Source organism: Epinephelus lanceolatus, chromosome 7, assembly GCF_041903045.1.
Source record: "Epinephelus lanceolatus isolate andai-2023 chromosome 7, ASM4190304v1, whole genome shotgun sequence".
NCBI lineage: Eukaryota > Metazoa > Chordata > Actinopteri > Perciformes > Serranidae > Epinephelus > Epinephelus lanceolatus.
The window spans coordinates 39030555-39046567 of record NC_135740.1 but is presented as its reverse complement, the minus strand read 5'-3'; the positions used below and the strand labels follow the sequence as shown (position 1 = coordinate 39046567).

The window sequence follows — 16013 nt, the reverse complement described above, 5'->3', positions numbered from 1 at the left end:
TCAGCTATGTGCTGCATTCCAAGCAGCCACCACGATGTGCCATTCATACTGTATTATCCTGAAAGGCATTAAGACTCTGCAGCAGAAATAAACACAGAGAGCTTGATTTCTGTTACAGAACCTTGTTAGAGAAGCAAACCTGCAGAGCAGCTGGGGGTATCTGTGCAGGGAAGGTGAATCAGTAGAGTTTTCCCTTCCCTTAACAACAACAACTGAGTTAGATGAGAAAAATGAGCCCCAGACTGTTCCAGAGGAGCTGTACAGTAAGCAGCCCTCCAGTTTAGGCATGTGCAGCTGTATCACTGACAAGCAACATTTTAATGAGAATGAGCATGCACTCTCAGCAAACCTTCCCTGGATGAGTTAAAAAAAAAAAGACTTGTAAGGAACCAACATGGCTGCTCTGGCTCAGAGAATGGAAACGTGACATGAGGAGCCAAGCTATGGACACAATGGAGATGAAGAGAAACTGATGAATGATGTGGAGGCCAGTTCAGGACGGTGGTAACGCTTGTGAAGCCTTGATCGGCTTTAAGGAGCGTACCTGCTTCTTCTGCAGTACGGGCATGTGCGTGCCCTGCAGAGGGGGAGGAAGGCGAGGGGGAGAATCAGACAGAGGGTGAGGTGAGCAGGAGGACAGGTAGCGTCCATCAGGTGTGTTCAGGTACATATGAAACTGTATGTTCACTGCATTTCTTTTGTAGTGGTCAAAGAAGTGTTTAGAACTGTTACTTTAAATAGCAAATTAGGAATATAAAATACTCTGTTACAAGTAAAAGTAGAAGTACAAAAGTATTAGCTTCAAAGCAAAGTATCAAAAGTAACAGCAGTTATTATGCAGAATGGCTCATTTCAGAATCCTTTATGATACATTACAGGGTTATAATTATTGATGCATTAATGTGTCTGTTACTTTAATGTTGCAGCTGGTAAACAGAGACCTAATTCAATGACTTTAAACACAGCTTGGTGCCTGAACCTATACAATCTAAGTACAGGTTATATGTTGTATTATCTAGATATGCAAAGCAACCAGTGACAAATAAATTAGGGAAGCACAATTCTATCGGCATGTCATCAGTATCGGCCAATAACGGCTTTAAAATGAACGATCAGAATCGGCCAACATGCTTTTTCTTATTTTGCTCATTGAATGAATATCGCGTACATTGAGAAGAATTGTATTTCATGTCTCCATCTGCTGGTGGGCCATCATGATAAGAGTATGTATGCATTATATGATATTAATTCCACTACAGAAGAGACTTGATGATCACTAAAATTAGGTGGGAGGGAAAAAAGTGGATACATCAATACTGATATTGGTTATCGTTAAAAAAAAAAGTTATGTATTGGCATATCAGATATTGGCAAAAAATCCAATATAGTGCATCCCTAAATAAATGTAGCAAAAAGTTTGAAACGTACAGTATTTGCTTCCAAAATGTGGTAAATGTATTAAGTTACATTTCACTACAGCTGCTTTCCATTTTCAACACTACATACTTTTCAGGGACACTTTGGTTAAAATGAAACAGCTGTTAATGAAAACACATGTTTATGGAAGAAGACGACTCTTGTATAGCTGGCTAAAAGCAACACTGACTATGTTGACATGCACACTAATATTCCACTATTATTCCAGATATGACAACATTCTGAATTTGATCTTGTAAACAGCATATTCCACCTATTTTCCGAACGAGGCCTTTTTACAAATGTAGCATTTTCTGATTAAGACAAACGGGATATTTCGGTATTATTCAGGTTTTAGGAGCATTCTTTGGACATCTATACACATCTCATCTGGGGTTTGTACCCTAGTTTTCAACACACAGCATCTTGCATGTTTATGGTCAGCTCTGTGTGTCAGCTGTGGATACGCAGTACACAAACCAACTCACCAACAGGTTGTAAGGCTGAGTAGAGATGCATTCCCAAAAGAAAAGCTCACATTTATGGTCAGAAAGAGAAACATACCTACTTCAAAACATTGTGAAAGACTCGGATATCAGATTTTTGGATATGCGCAATTATTGCAACACCTGACTTTTCAAGAAGGTTGTTGGAAACATTTTTAAAAATGCTATGTTATGCAAAGAAGCAAAATGACAGGCAGTGTCAGCTGTTTCACTTCTCTATGTTTGCCGTCATAAACAAAATGTTGGGGCATGTTAATCGGCTGCATGTAAACTGGAAGATACATTTTCATTAGCCATGTAAACGGCTACAAAGGAATATTGTTTTTTGTTTTTTAATAAGGGCAAAAACCATCATTTTGTGCATGTAAACATAGTCAGTGAGAATTGTTTTTCTAAATGTCCAGATCTTTTGTGCAAACCCCAAACTTATCAAGACCTGGAAACACTGTGAAAATAATTTAAAGACTTTCTAGACCTGTAGAGTAAAATCTAAAGACCTAAGAATGCTTTCATGTGGCGAGAAAGACAGCAACATGATCCTGGTAAAAGACAGACCAGTAATTAGACAAACCTTGACAGCTGATGTCCAATAAGCAATGGACAGAAACCTTTATCAGAATGTCTTTAAGGTCTATTTTCACTCCATGTGAAAATGGAAAACAGCTGCTTTTTCAAAACTTATCTGTTCCCTGTTTTTAGGGAAATACATCAACAAAAGTCATGAACTGGTGATATATTACTGCAGAGGATCAGCAGTATTATGCTTTTTCCCATTTTAGCATATTTTTCAGTCAGTTTATGGACATTTGCTGCTGAAAGTAGCAACCAATAGTTAAACATGACCGTGTCACAAGAGAGAAACAACACAAACATTTCTCACAAATCCATGTGTCTGTTTAAAATCAAGAAACAGAAAATGTTGCATTACTTTAAGACAAATCATGCTCATACACCAAAAACAACACAACAGTTTTTAGAGTCAAGTGTATGCGCGTATCTGTGTGTGTGCCTCCTTAAATATAATACATAATAACTTCCTTCATGATGTATATGTTAGGGGTGGGAATCGCCAGAGGACCCACAATATGGGTCCTGCTTTAAGTTTATCTAGGAAGTTGGAGACACTGTTTTGCAAAACACTGAAACAAATTCAATAATTTTGTTCCCAAAAAAACTGATGAATAATCATAATAATCAGTTATCAGAGGATATCTTTTCAGCTGTAATTGTACCCGAGGCTTATGTGTTGCTGTATCTACACTGTGTGCAGGTTTATAACTGTTTCTTTTGGTGCTATGCAGGTATGTGTTTTTTTTTTTACAGGTAGGAGAGTGTTTTGGCTCTGACCTGAAGCCACAGCATGGCAGGGTGAGGAGGCGGAGCACGGCCAGCAGCACCCTGAGAGGCAGCAGGGTGAAGACGTACAGGAAGGCGTCCACACACAGGAAGAAGCCAAAGATCATCAGCTGGAAAACACACACAGAAAGACGTCCAGGTCAAACAACGACTGTCAGTGTGAACGACGTGCAGAGAGTGACACCTTCAAGTTAAACAATGGCCCTCAGTGAGAAAGATACTGTACAGCCTGCACACATATTTATTCATCATCTTTAAGTACTTCTCTGTGTCAAAAGGACAACAACAATAAAATAAAGCCATCACTGGAGGGATTTATGACAGTTTCTTCACATCCAAAAAATGATTTCTCTTAATTGCTGAGGACGTCAAACATATTTCCATCGGAGGAAGAGCCAGGAGAAAACTAATAACCACATGTCACGTGCACAAACCTCGGCCTAAACCTAATTATGCAGAGACACATACCTTCACCGCTCTCCTCATACAAATAGCCATTGTCTTCTCATTTTTAAAAGCCGTGACTTTAAATCAGCTGGTGTCGTCTTACTCCTACTTCTAACTGGAGAAACATGACGGCACTGAGATCAGTTTTGGTGGAAGCTGGTGGGAGGGTTTGTCCCTCATTGGTAGATTCTATGTGACTTGTCAGGCATCCATGAAGTTGGTTAGTCTGCTTAACACAGTGAAGTAGCTGAGGTCTCTTATATTGACATACATTCCTCTCTTACCCTCCAAGGAAAACCCGAGCCAGTAGGAGCTACGCTGGTCTGGGCTCGCTTGTATTCCTGCAGAGAGGGTCGACTCAACTCCACAAACAATAGACAAAGAAGCCTCAATGGTCTAACTGTGAATTTTTAAAACATAATTGTAATTTAATTACTTGGGCCAGTCTTCTTGACAGGTGACATGTTAACCTGTGTTTTTTTTTCCAGTTCACAGGAGTTAAGTTTATGCTTCCTGTCTTGCCTTAAATGATGCGTGTTGGTAAGTTCATGACAAGATCATGTATGTAAGGCAGCAAGACTTCACAGAAGTAGTCAGTGAGGTTGAACGGTGCTCACAGCTCATCACATGGACAGTGCTAGCTTGTTGTTCTGTGTACTGAGTCCACAACCAAGCACAGCTGCCTTCACTCATGTAAATGGCTGTGTGCTTAGGAGTCTCCTGCCGAAGTTAAATAAAGTTAAAAAAACGGAAGATTCCCTGTCGTGTGAAGTGATTTCCACCCACACATATCCAGATGCAGCAGCCGAGCAGTAATATAGCAGGATGGTCAGAACGGTGGCCATTTTCTTTTTTTTAAATATACATTTATTGCTTTTTTAGAGCACAGATAAAACATAGGAAAAACAAAGCCAACAGGCTGAGCACATCATACGTAACAGTGGCCACAGTCAGAGTAATTAGTATAACGTGTTGTTAAAAGAGGATTTAAAAAAAATATGTATACAGAAAATGAGAAATAGGAAATTAAAATTTCAGTACAGGGTCCCAAATCTTATCAAACACAACATTTCTATCCTCATTATAGAATCTCAGTCTCTCCAGATGAAACGTGTTTGTCATTTCATTTCACCATAAATCATACGTGGAAACAGAGTCCATCTTCCACACTTGTAAAATGTACTTCTTGAGTATGAGTGAATCAGGTTCCCAAAGATTCCTCAGAGAAATAGTGAAACGTGTTTTTCCCATATCAATACAATTAACTGCATCACCAGCGGCCATATTTATGTGTACTGTTGCCACTGCAACCATTGTAGCGGACTCATTTTCATATAAACTTGGATATAAACAAATCAACTTGCAGCAAGTTGCAGACTCACTGAGGTGAGGTTTTGAAGTAACCAAATGAGCAGTGGAGTCGTAGTATGAAGCATGGAGACGTGTCTTTAGTGCTTCTCTGTTGTCTTGCTGCTAGAGAGGAATTGAGGATTGCTGGATTTCATTGCTTCATATTTCTATTATAAGTCATCAAGGTGTATTTATCAGTACCTCAAACTGTCTGTCAAAGAAATCTATTTTAAAATACCAATGCAGGTTTATAAGCAAATGTCTGAACCATCCAGACCTCTCAGGTCTTCTGGGACAGGTCTGCTTTGTGTCCCAGAATCAAAACAGTTTTATGCACCACTTACTTAAACAAACTCCAAGAAAACTGCAGGTCCGTTGCAGCTGTTTCTTTTTTGCTGCTGCCTTTCATTAAATCAAATATTTCTTCTTTTTTTTTTTTTACATCGCACTGTAAGTTTTATTCTTGTATTTTAACCCTGTCTTAGTATTTTTAGCTCATTTTACTTTGCCATTCTCCAGCTCCTTAATGACATTTATAATACAATTAAAATATTCTTCGATAATATGTTTACTTTTGCACTTTGTCTCATCGTTTTTGATGTTTTATGTAGAGCACTTTGCACTGCCTTGTTGCTGAAATGTGCTGTACAATACACTTGAGTTGGCACTATGACATCTGACACCAATCACCATTTTCTTTAAAGCTCGTTAAATGACCACAGCAAACAGTTCAATGTCCGCTCCACTCTCATTCTACTTCTATGGTCAGCATGTTGGTCGCACGAATCCACATTCTGTGTTTCAACACTGCCACCTGGTGGCTGATGCCAGAACTACAAAAACAAACTGCTGTCAGTGAGTCACATGGCAAAATAAAATGTTCATATATTTTTGAACATACATCAATAATTTGTAGAAAATTATTACAGTGTATGTGTGCATGTGTAGTTTGAGAATGACACTGATTATTCCTTTTAAAAAAAATCACTCTGTCTATATAAGGTCCAAAATAATGAAAAAATATATTTAACAGAGTCTAAAACTATGCTTTTAAATTGCAAACTTCATCTGATCAACTGCTTATAAAAACAGTGAGTTAAACTGATGTTACAAGGAGAAAGTAAGCTGGTGATATCTTTATAAATGAAGCTTTAACACACAAATATTTGGTCATTTTTACTTGATAAATAACTAAAACAACGAATTGTTGGTGAAGATTCTCAGTCATCCAGGTCATGGTAATCATAAGAGCTATATCGTAGGCAACTGGACTTTCTTGAAGACGTTTTGCCTCTCATCCAAGAGGCTTCTTCAGTTCTATCGGACTGGTGTGGCGTCACAGGCTTTAAACCCTGTGTGTGTGTGTGTATGTGTGTGAACCCCAGTGTCGTTGAGTTCACATGTTCTCTGAGTCTCAGAATCGTTAAGGTCACATGTGCGTCAGGTGGGCAAACGACTCACACAGGGTTTAAAGCCTGCGACTCCACACCAGTCCGACAGAACTGAAGAAGCCTCTTGGATGAGAGGCCAAACGTCTTCAAGAAAGTCCAGTTACCTACGATATAACACTTAGAAAAACAATGAATAGAGTTCCACATTAGTGCAGAACATGTGGGGGGATTATAAGGTTTAGGACTGACTCAGTTTGACACAGTTATGTGCAGACTGTGAGCTGGGTGAGATAACAGCAGACAGATGGAGGTAAATGCAGAGAATATATATTATATATCATAAAGTACCTTCTCCAGCTCCTTGGGAATGCGCATGCATGTGTAAACTTTCTCTCTGCGCTCGGTGTACTTTGCCTCATTGTGCTCCAGGAAGTAGCCTCTGGTGAGCTCTGCGCTAATGAAGCGCGTCAATGACGGATCTGGAACAACATCAGAGCACCAGTGTTACCACAAGGGCCATTGTCTGCAACAATTACAACCACAGCTATCAACACAATGAGAGCACCAATGTTTTGAGAGTCACAGTGCAAAGTGAAAGAGAAGGAAACTTCTCTGGATGGTGAAAACTAGAAGTTGAACAATATTCTTAACACACTGTTTGATTCACTGCACCATGAATACACCTTTGTATGGATGTACATGCAAAATGAACTTCTTTGTCATATACAGTCAGTTTTGTCTGAGCTAAGTAGGATTATTTAAATTTTTTTGATTAATTTACCTTTTTTTGAGAGCCCAACATGACATGTTAAAATTTTTCTGATTTGAACTGCATGAATGCAAAAAAATAAAGTAAATTAAATTAAATTAAATTAAATTATATGAAATTAAACTAAATAAAATGAAATAATATAAAATTAAATTGAATTCAATTAAATTAAATGATGTAAAATAAAATAGAATAAAATTAAATTTAAGAAATAAAATCAATAAAATTACATTAAATTAAACAGTGAATAGGAACTTCTTTTATACCCAACAGGCTGGATATGTAGACCTGACATTATCCTAAATGCCCCACATACTGTGTTGACATTATTTACACTTGACTGAAAGCTGTGAGATCCTGTCAAACATGTCGTGCTTCATAAACTGGGAACAAAGACAAACTCATTGCACGTTTTAAATCACATGAACCAACAGTACAATGTTGGTTCAACAACCAACAGTTTTGCTGTTAAAGTTGAAATCCCACACAGAACTGAAACACATTGGAGCTTGTATTTCAGAGTAAATGTAGCACCACAAACATGTCTGGGTTATATGGAGTTAACTGTCACATAAATTAGGGCCAGAAAACCTTGTAATATATATTAATTAAATCATAAATGTCCCCTATTGTGCAGATTTGCATTTTGTATCAGCTACAGTGTCTTTACTGTGTGTACTTTATACTGTCTGATATTTATTCAGCGTTGTTTACCTAACAGCACATGTGCCCTTTACCTGATTAAATAAACTCACAATGAATTTTTTTTTTTTTTTTTTTTTGTCTGACAAAGAGCATATAGCTCGAAACGTACATCACGGTGCAGTAAATAAAGTTTTTTCTGCAAAGAGTCCTGCAGTGTTGCGAGTCATTCATCCTTTTTTCATAAACTCACAATGCGCCTGTTCACATGAGGATCCATGCTTACAGATGTAGATTTATCATCCATCACTTTGATGGCTCTTATCAAACATGGTTCCTCCTTAGTATTTAAATAGAGTCACGGATTTTGATAGCTAAAGGTTTTGGTGTACTTGAATCTGTGACCCATCAGTTTCTGTGACGTTGGGGCATTAACTCAAAGAAAAGGACCAAAGAATTCACAGGTGAGGTGTCACCACAGTAGGTCTGATCTTTTTGCTGATATCTGATATGCCGATATGTAACCGATAACCAATACCAATATCGACATATCCACTTTTATCTCCACCTAAATTTAGTGATCATCAAGTCTCTTCTGTAGAGGAATTAACATCATATCATGCACGCATACTCATATCGTGTAGCCCACCAGCAGATGGAGACATGAAATACAATACTTTTCAATGTATGTAATATTTATTCAATATGCAATTTAAGAAAAAGCATGTTGCCTGATTCAGATGGTTCATTTTAAAGCCAATATTGGCCGATACCAATGACATGCCGATATTATCATGTATCCCTATCTGCAACTAACAATTATTCTTAGTATCTGCCAACCATTTTCGCAATCGATTAACCACTCTGTGTTTAAAATGGTGGCAAATAGTTAAACAGTTATGTTATGGTATAGATTAGGGCTGGGCAATATGAAGATATTATATCCTACGAGATATTAGACTAGATATCGTCTTAGATTTTGGATACTGTTGTAGTTTTTTCCCTCGTTTTAAAGGCTGCAAGCAGATTCATGTCAATGTGTCAACTTGCCAGACTTTTCTATTTGTTTTAACACTTCCATTAGTTGTTATATCCACATTATTTATGATTATTGATCAAAAGTCTCATTGTGTTCATATTTTCTGGCAAAAATAAAAACAAAAAACAAGAGTCAACTCTTTTGCCTCTGTGAGAGTATTTGGTCAGAAATATTGTTATGTTCGATGCTGTCTCCCAGTGCTTACATTAATGAAGTGCTATTGAGAAGAATTAATAATAGTGAGATATATATTGTGTATTGAGATATAGCCTAAAGATATTGTGATATCAGGACATACCTTTATATTTAAAAGTAATTCAACCCACATTGAAAAACAAAGAATATATTAACCGTTATGTGACAAAGGAACACATAACATCCTTGCATTAGAGAAACTGGAAACATTGTATATTTGCTTGAAAAATAATTGCAACCACTGAAAGATTATAAAAATAGGTATCAATGAATTTTGTGTCCATGAACTGATTGATTAAATCAAGTAACTGTAACAGTAACTAACCCTATGTGTATCTCTGTGGTTATAATTGTTTGCTTTACACCTTTGTGTGATTATATCTTACAGAAGTGATAAAGCATGATAAAAGTGTTTTCACTGGCTAAAATTTATCAGATCACAGAACATGCTTAGGGGCATTATTTTGTGTGTGGACACCCTGCAGTAAAAGCCGTGGTGAGGTGATATAACTTACCTACATCATATAAAATTTACTGCTCTCTGAACTTTCAGCAGCTACAGTTCATGCAGCCATGCAAACTAACTTCAGACATTACAGCAGCAGCTGGACAGTGACCACAGCTCCTGGTTTTAAAGAATGACTTCATTGTGTCAGTCACAGTTGTTTCAGTTCATTATTAGCTTGTTAATCAAGCTAGCACTGACTCCACTCAGTGACGTTACATATAAACCTTTTACAACTTGTTTAAAATGGCTGCAGCCTGTATAATGTTACATTTATGGAGTAACAACAGCGTTAGTGTTAACAGTCAGCGAACTAAAGTAACGTTTAAGACGCCCAACGTTTATTAGCTGTAACGTCAGAGCCAACGGTTACCTGCGGCGCGCTCCCGTTGCTCCCTCCTGACAGCGCTTATGTCGTAAAATCCCAACGTCTCCGGCAGTTCCGGTGTTATACCGATTTTACCGGACTTGTGCAAATCATCCCACGGTCGTTTCTGCCTCTTCTTTAACTCAATTTCTGCTTCTTTCTCCTCTGACAGCTCGGTCCCCGACAAGTCCGCCATCTTTACTTTGGCAGCCGCGTCGCTCTGTGCAACGTCACCGCACCGAGGGGGTAAAAACAAATGACGTCACAGCGGTGGACGGATCTTAAATTTGAAAAGTTCATCCCCGGAACAAAAACTAATAAAGAGGTTTTATTATTCTTTATTTTTATTTCTATTTTATTAATTTGTTAACTTGTTTTATTTTATTTTTATGTCATTTTTATTCTATTCTATTTTTATTTCATTTTTATTTTTATTTTATTTCTATTTCATTTTTATTTTATTTGTTTTATTTTATTTTATTTTAGCTCAATTTCATGTCCAGAAAAATAAATGTATATGTAAAAGGAAGGATAGAAAGAGGATACTTAATTAGATTAATTTCTAAATAAATCCAAAGGCTGTAAAAATTATAGGCCTCTGTATTTTGTAGAAATTATTTTTTAATAAATTAAAATAATTAAAATGAATTATTTAAATTATATAAATTACTAAAATATATATATATATATATATATATATATATATATGAACTTGTGCTTGTTTGTTTATTTCAATATAGAATCAGAACTAACTAACTAACAAACTAACTCAATCAATAAATATGATGATAATGATAAGAAGAAAAAGAAATAACAAATAATAATGACAAATTCTACTAATTATAATAAAATAATAACAACACCACTACTGTTATCACTACTAATACTACTACTACTGCTAATAATAATAATTATAATAATAATAATGATAGGATAATAGATGGAAATTGACTTCAAGCCTTAAATAATATTTGCAAATAGCTGACTCAATATGACGGAAATAGTCATATTAAAACCTATATTTTGTTTATTAACATGTATGATATATATTATCATTGTTTTGTATAATGTTTCATATACATCCCTGGCATCACCACATTGCTTTGTAAAGTACAACATATGTTGTATATATTTTCCGCTAATATTTTGAAAAATGTAATGAAACTCATTAAACTTAAATGAAATTCGTCAGAGGATATTTTTTATTTAACTGTCTGACTAAAATCTAGTTAACGTTCAGTGATATGTGGCTCTTTGTAGCAGGATCTCTTAAACATACAGAGAAAATAATGACACCTATTAATAGAATTATTTACATGTTGCAGTACTCACTTTACTCCACTTGGTGCCGCCAAAGTTCCATCAAATCTTCCTGGATTTGAAGTCTACCCAACAACAGTACTGAGGCGAGGTCTGTTTCTGCGGAGCTGTCTGGAGAAGTTTGCTGATCTGTTCATGTTCCAGGTTTTACTTGGCAAAATTATTCAGTTAACTCAGGTGAACAGATTCTTGAAAAAAGCCACTACATATCAAGATCTGAATCAAGGACCTGCACAGGGAGGTAATTATCTGTAGCATGAAGAAACACAAATACTACTACTGATGAACTGCATTAAAATGTTGGGTCTTTAAACATTTTTAGTATCCAATGTTGTTGTTTAAACGGTGTCAGCGTCCTTCGACAGGAAACTTAAGACATAACTGCAACAGATATACTGGAGGCCACACACCCTGATACTCCAACAGATATTATTTCGACATCTTCATCATATTCCAAGCAGAATGCTTTTTCATAACCTCCTAGAAAGAGGCGAGAAGGTGCATGAACCTGTCATAAAGATTTCTAATTAAAGGTGAATGTGTGAAAATGTAAATGAAACCAGGTAATTAGTGTATGAATAGTGGCTGAAGTCTATGATGACGGTCACACCTCATATTTGAAACACAACCTGTCTTGAGGCTTTTGACAGCTCTTGGTGGAAACATCCTTCTTTTACCTCTGGTTCTTCTGCAATAGATTCCTCCCAGTATGGCCATTTAATATCAGCAGACAGTGGCAGTTCTGGAAAGAAGCTTCTTCTCTTTTGTTTCTCAGAGACTGACACCAAAATATGACGTCTAGATCACTGTATCATTTTATAACATCGTTTCCACTAATCTTCTTTCATACATTCTCAGCACATAACATCTTCAGTTGATCAGTGCGTCAGTACATTTTCCTAAAATGTAAGTTACATTTTCATCTTTTAAGATGTGGGTGGGAATTAAACTGTTCCCTGTCTCTGTCCTTTTAGCCAAACAGCAAATCAAAATTTTCAAAAAAAAACAAAACATACTCACTGCAACATCCACTTCGCAGCTGTTTGGGAGCTTTATATGAATCACACTCTGATGATGTCCAGTTGTTCTGTTCAAACTCACATTTTTCTGAGCACTTTAAGGACTTTTTGCTACAAAGAAGTGGACTATGTCGTTAGCGGCTGTTTTCAGGGTCAAGAATCAACTTAAATACATAGGTAAATGAATAAGCAGATGTTACGTGCACACATGATGCATGTAGCCGAACCAAGCTCCATTGTAAGCACGGTTTATTGGCACACATAATGGTAAAGCATACATACCAGACATCAGATATGACACTGAACACCTCTGCTATATAATGTACAAATGGTGTCTAATAATACTAGGCTCAAACATATTTAGAAATGTGTTAGCTTCCTTACAAATGCACAAATAAATACCCATAAGATCCAATTGTATAAAGACGTGTCGCTGTCTTCTCGCCCATTTTCAAACAAAAGTCCAACAAAAGAGATCAGGGATATATTATCAATTCAATTAAAGATTAAAGAACAATTGTGAGCACAAATACAGGGATCTCAAAGCATTTCTGTGGGGTGGGTGGGATTTTATCTGTTGCTTTTCAAAATGTAAAATTGTTTTTTTTCCTATGTCACAGAATATACAAGAAATATGACTGTGTGACTGTTCGTTAACTTTGTGGCTTTGGTTCTGCACTAGCTAAAGAGGATGAGGAACATTAGAGATTTTTTTTTTATTGACGGAAGCAAAGCAGCGTCCATCCAAACCACCCTACAGAAATCTGAACCTCCTGTACAAAACAAAACAGCTGCCATATCCAAACTGGTTTCAGTGGCTGATTTACAGTGGACAAAATAGATTCCACCTCTATTTACAGAGCTACAAACCTTGTAACAGTGTTCCCAAACTGATGAACCCAAAAGGAAAATCAGACTGATGTGTTTTTTAAAAAGTACATATATCAAACAAAATAAAAATCCTATAAAATCATGCAGGAAAAGGCTTTAGTATCAGTTTGGGAGTAGGTCGTTAAAGGGTAAGAAGTCCAATTTTTCGAGGAGGGAAAAAAGAAAAGAAAATCAACATTAATGCATCAATGCGTGTCGGCAAAGTTCACATACTGATCGGCAAAATTACAACGTGACTGCAAAGGATTCTGAGAGAAGCAAAATACCAATAGACCACGAACACAATCAAACTGGTTTGCATGAAATCACAATCTGTGACGACCGCAGTAATGTGGAAAAAACAATCCTAGGACACGATTTCCCCTCGTTTGAAAGGAGTCCATAGCAGTAGAGAACTTTTATTTCCTCTTAATTGGAAATGGAAATAAACAGCAACAGCAGAAACAAACCAACAGCCGACTGAATTTCCAATAAAAATGCAATTGCCTCAAACAATGTTTCATTTGTCTCCAATGTGGTTAGACACTTCCACTGGCTCTGTTAAAAAAACACCTTGCCTTCTCACCGTTGAGCTTGCCATTTTTGAGACATTTTTGTTTGTTGTTTTTATTCTTCTTCTTTTCTCCCCTCTGTCTACTGACAGCATGATGACTCGCGACCTGCAGGTCAACCAATCACAGCTGTAGTATTCCACTAGACGAGAGGTTTGTATCTGAGGGAGAATTTGATCCACAATTTTCCACTGCATTCTTGAAACAAAAAAAAATGCCCACGCCTCAGTATTTTTTACATTACAGTTGCATACGTCTCGTACGCATTTGTTGTCTTTGACATGTGGATATTGCTGTGCAATGCTGCCAGTTCTCATTGTTCTCCAAGATGTTACAGTGAGTCAGAGAAGAAGAAAATATCCAGAAGATTTTCAGCTGGACACGCCAGCGGTGAGTTTGCAGATTCTGATTCAGTACAATGTTATGAGGCGTAGAAGCACGGCCCTCGGGGGGGAGGGAGAGGTTAAAAAGTCCAGTCCACATGGAGTCAAGGATCTGTTGTTTTCTTCTTCTTCTTCGTCTTTTGTTTTACTGCGAGGGCTGGGGCGCTGTGCTCTCAGGCTTGCTGTCCTGGGCGGCGGGGGGTTTGCTGCTCCAGGGAGCGTTGTTGCCCAGAGCCGGGGAGCTGTTGAAGTCGTCCTCGTCGTCCAGGCCATTGGTGGCGTCGTACTGCGTGTTCTCCAGGCGCGTGATCAGACGCTCATCCTCGTCCCCAAACTCGCCGCCCATCAGGGTCGGCTCGCCCACCACCATCACGTCCTGGAGAGAGGCAGAGAAGGTGGAGAGTGAGTTTACAAACTGAGAAGAAAGGAGATTAGAAATGTTCATGTTCGTGGGTTCACACTTTTTGAAAAGGTCACGTCATGTTCAGGCTGCGTCGTTTCTTTGTCACACTCACAGCTGTGTTGTTTAAACTTTTTTATTCATAGACTTTTTGGGGACTTCCTGGTTGAATAAAGGTTAAATAGATAAATACTCATAAATTGACAGGCACGTGCGCTCTATCTGCATCAACATACTGCCACACCTCCATTTCTCTATATCAGGTCATACATGAGCCCAGAGGTGTTTAATGGAGAAGCAGTGCTGTTGTCAGGCCGGCCCGGATCTCTGCTGCTACTTATCTTATAGCTGCTGCTTCACACTGTGATTGCTATGGGCTAATATATGCCTGTCATTACAGACGCCATCATCACCACTACAAATGTTTGATTTCAATCTTCTTATGGGTAAAATCTCACTGAACCACCACGAGTTAAAGGATCAAAAATTAGTAATAAATAAATAAATTACCACCCAAAGGTTTCACTGATAACAGGTTGAGAACTTTTTGTTTCCTACTTGTTAATTATGTTTTTGCTTTTGTCACGTTGTAGATCACACTGTAGTTAAATGTTTTGGGTACATTGTTATTTAATAAATTTGGCCAATGCATTCGTGAATTAGTGTTTTTAAATATTGATTTCTATTAAAACCTTTTTTTTATGAATATGGTTTTATTATGCTCTGCAGTTAGTTAAGAGGTTACAGCCATTCGTCATTTGTGCGTACACATTGTCTGAGGCAGCTCTAAATTTTTTTGCTTAGTATGAACAAACTCAGGAGGGAAATATTGATGGATCAAAAATGTGTTTGTAAAAGGTTTGTACGCATGTTTAAAGCACAGATTTGTGTGTATGCACTGTTTGTGGATGACGCCCCGTGTGTCCTTCCTAAAGAAGAGTATGCAAAAAGTATAATTTTGTGTGTAAGTAAATATAAAAGAAATACTTATCACTCTAACATGTAGACCTAAAAATCCTCTCAATCATTGTTTAAAATGTATTTAGTTTTGTCTTATTGCTAACCAGGCTAAAAAAAAGTGTTTTATCTATGTTTGCTGTCTATTTCTGCTCTGCATGTCTAAATGTAATGATAATGTGTGTGTTGGTGCTTCATGTTGCTAACATGCTGTTTATTGTTGCTGTGTTATTGTATTGTACTGATGCTCTGCTGTTGCCTGTTGCTTTCCATGGTTTCTGTTCGTACTGACTATTTCTAATTGCTGTACTTAATACTGTCTTTATGTCTTTATGCTGTCTTTGTCCTGTGAATTTTATCCTTTCATTGGTTTTAAAACACCTTGCCAAAGGACTGCAGTTGAAAAGGCTAACACTGGCACATTTACAGAAATGTGGATTAATGTGCGTTGTCCTTATAAATGAAATAAATGAAATGAAAATGAAACTAAACACAAATCATCTTCTTAG

The 16013-nt window shown here is 37.2% G+C and overlaps 2 protein-coding genes across 6 annotated transcripts in view; both read right to left on the bottom strand.

The window, feature by feature from the left end:
* The window catches only part of tapt1a (transmembrane anterior posterior transformation 1a), a 37499-nt gene extending 27301 nt beyond the window's left edge, over positions 1-10198 (bottom strand). The window contains exons 1-4 of one of the 2 annotated variants that reach the window (XM_033633221.2): positions 9990-10198; positions 6815-6945; positions 3270-3388; positions 545-577 (exon numbers count right to left, since the gene is read on the bottom strand). In XM_033633221.2, coding sequence (XP_033489112.1) covers positions 545-577; positions 3270-3388; positions 6815-6945; positions 9990-10179 — 473 coding nt within the window. In that variant the 5' untranslated portion in view covers positions 10180-10198. The remainder of the gene's footprint in view (positions 1-544; positions 578-3269; positions 3389-6814; positions 6946-9989) is intronic. The other variant, XM_033633222.2, reaches the window with a different exon arrangement.
* Positions 10199-12554: 2356 nt separating this feature from the next.
* The window catches only part of ldb2a (LIM domain binding 2a), a 130386-nt gene continuing 126927 nt past the window's right edge, over positions 12555-16013 (bottom strand). For all 4 annotated transcript variants that reach the window (XM_033633325.2, XM_033633326.2, XM_078169523.1 and 1 more), the window contains exon 9: positions 12555-14523. In XM_033633325.2, the coding sequence (XP_033489216.1) occupies positions 14293-14523 (231 nt within the window). In that variant the 3' untranslated portion in view covers positions 12555-14292. The remainder of the gene's footprint in view (positions 14524-16013) is intronic.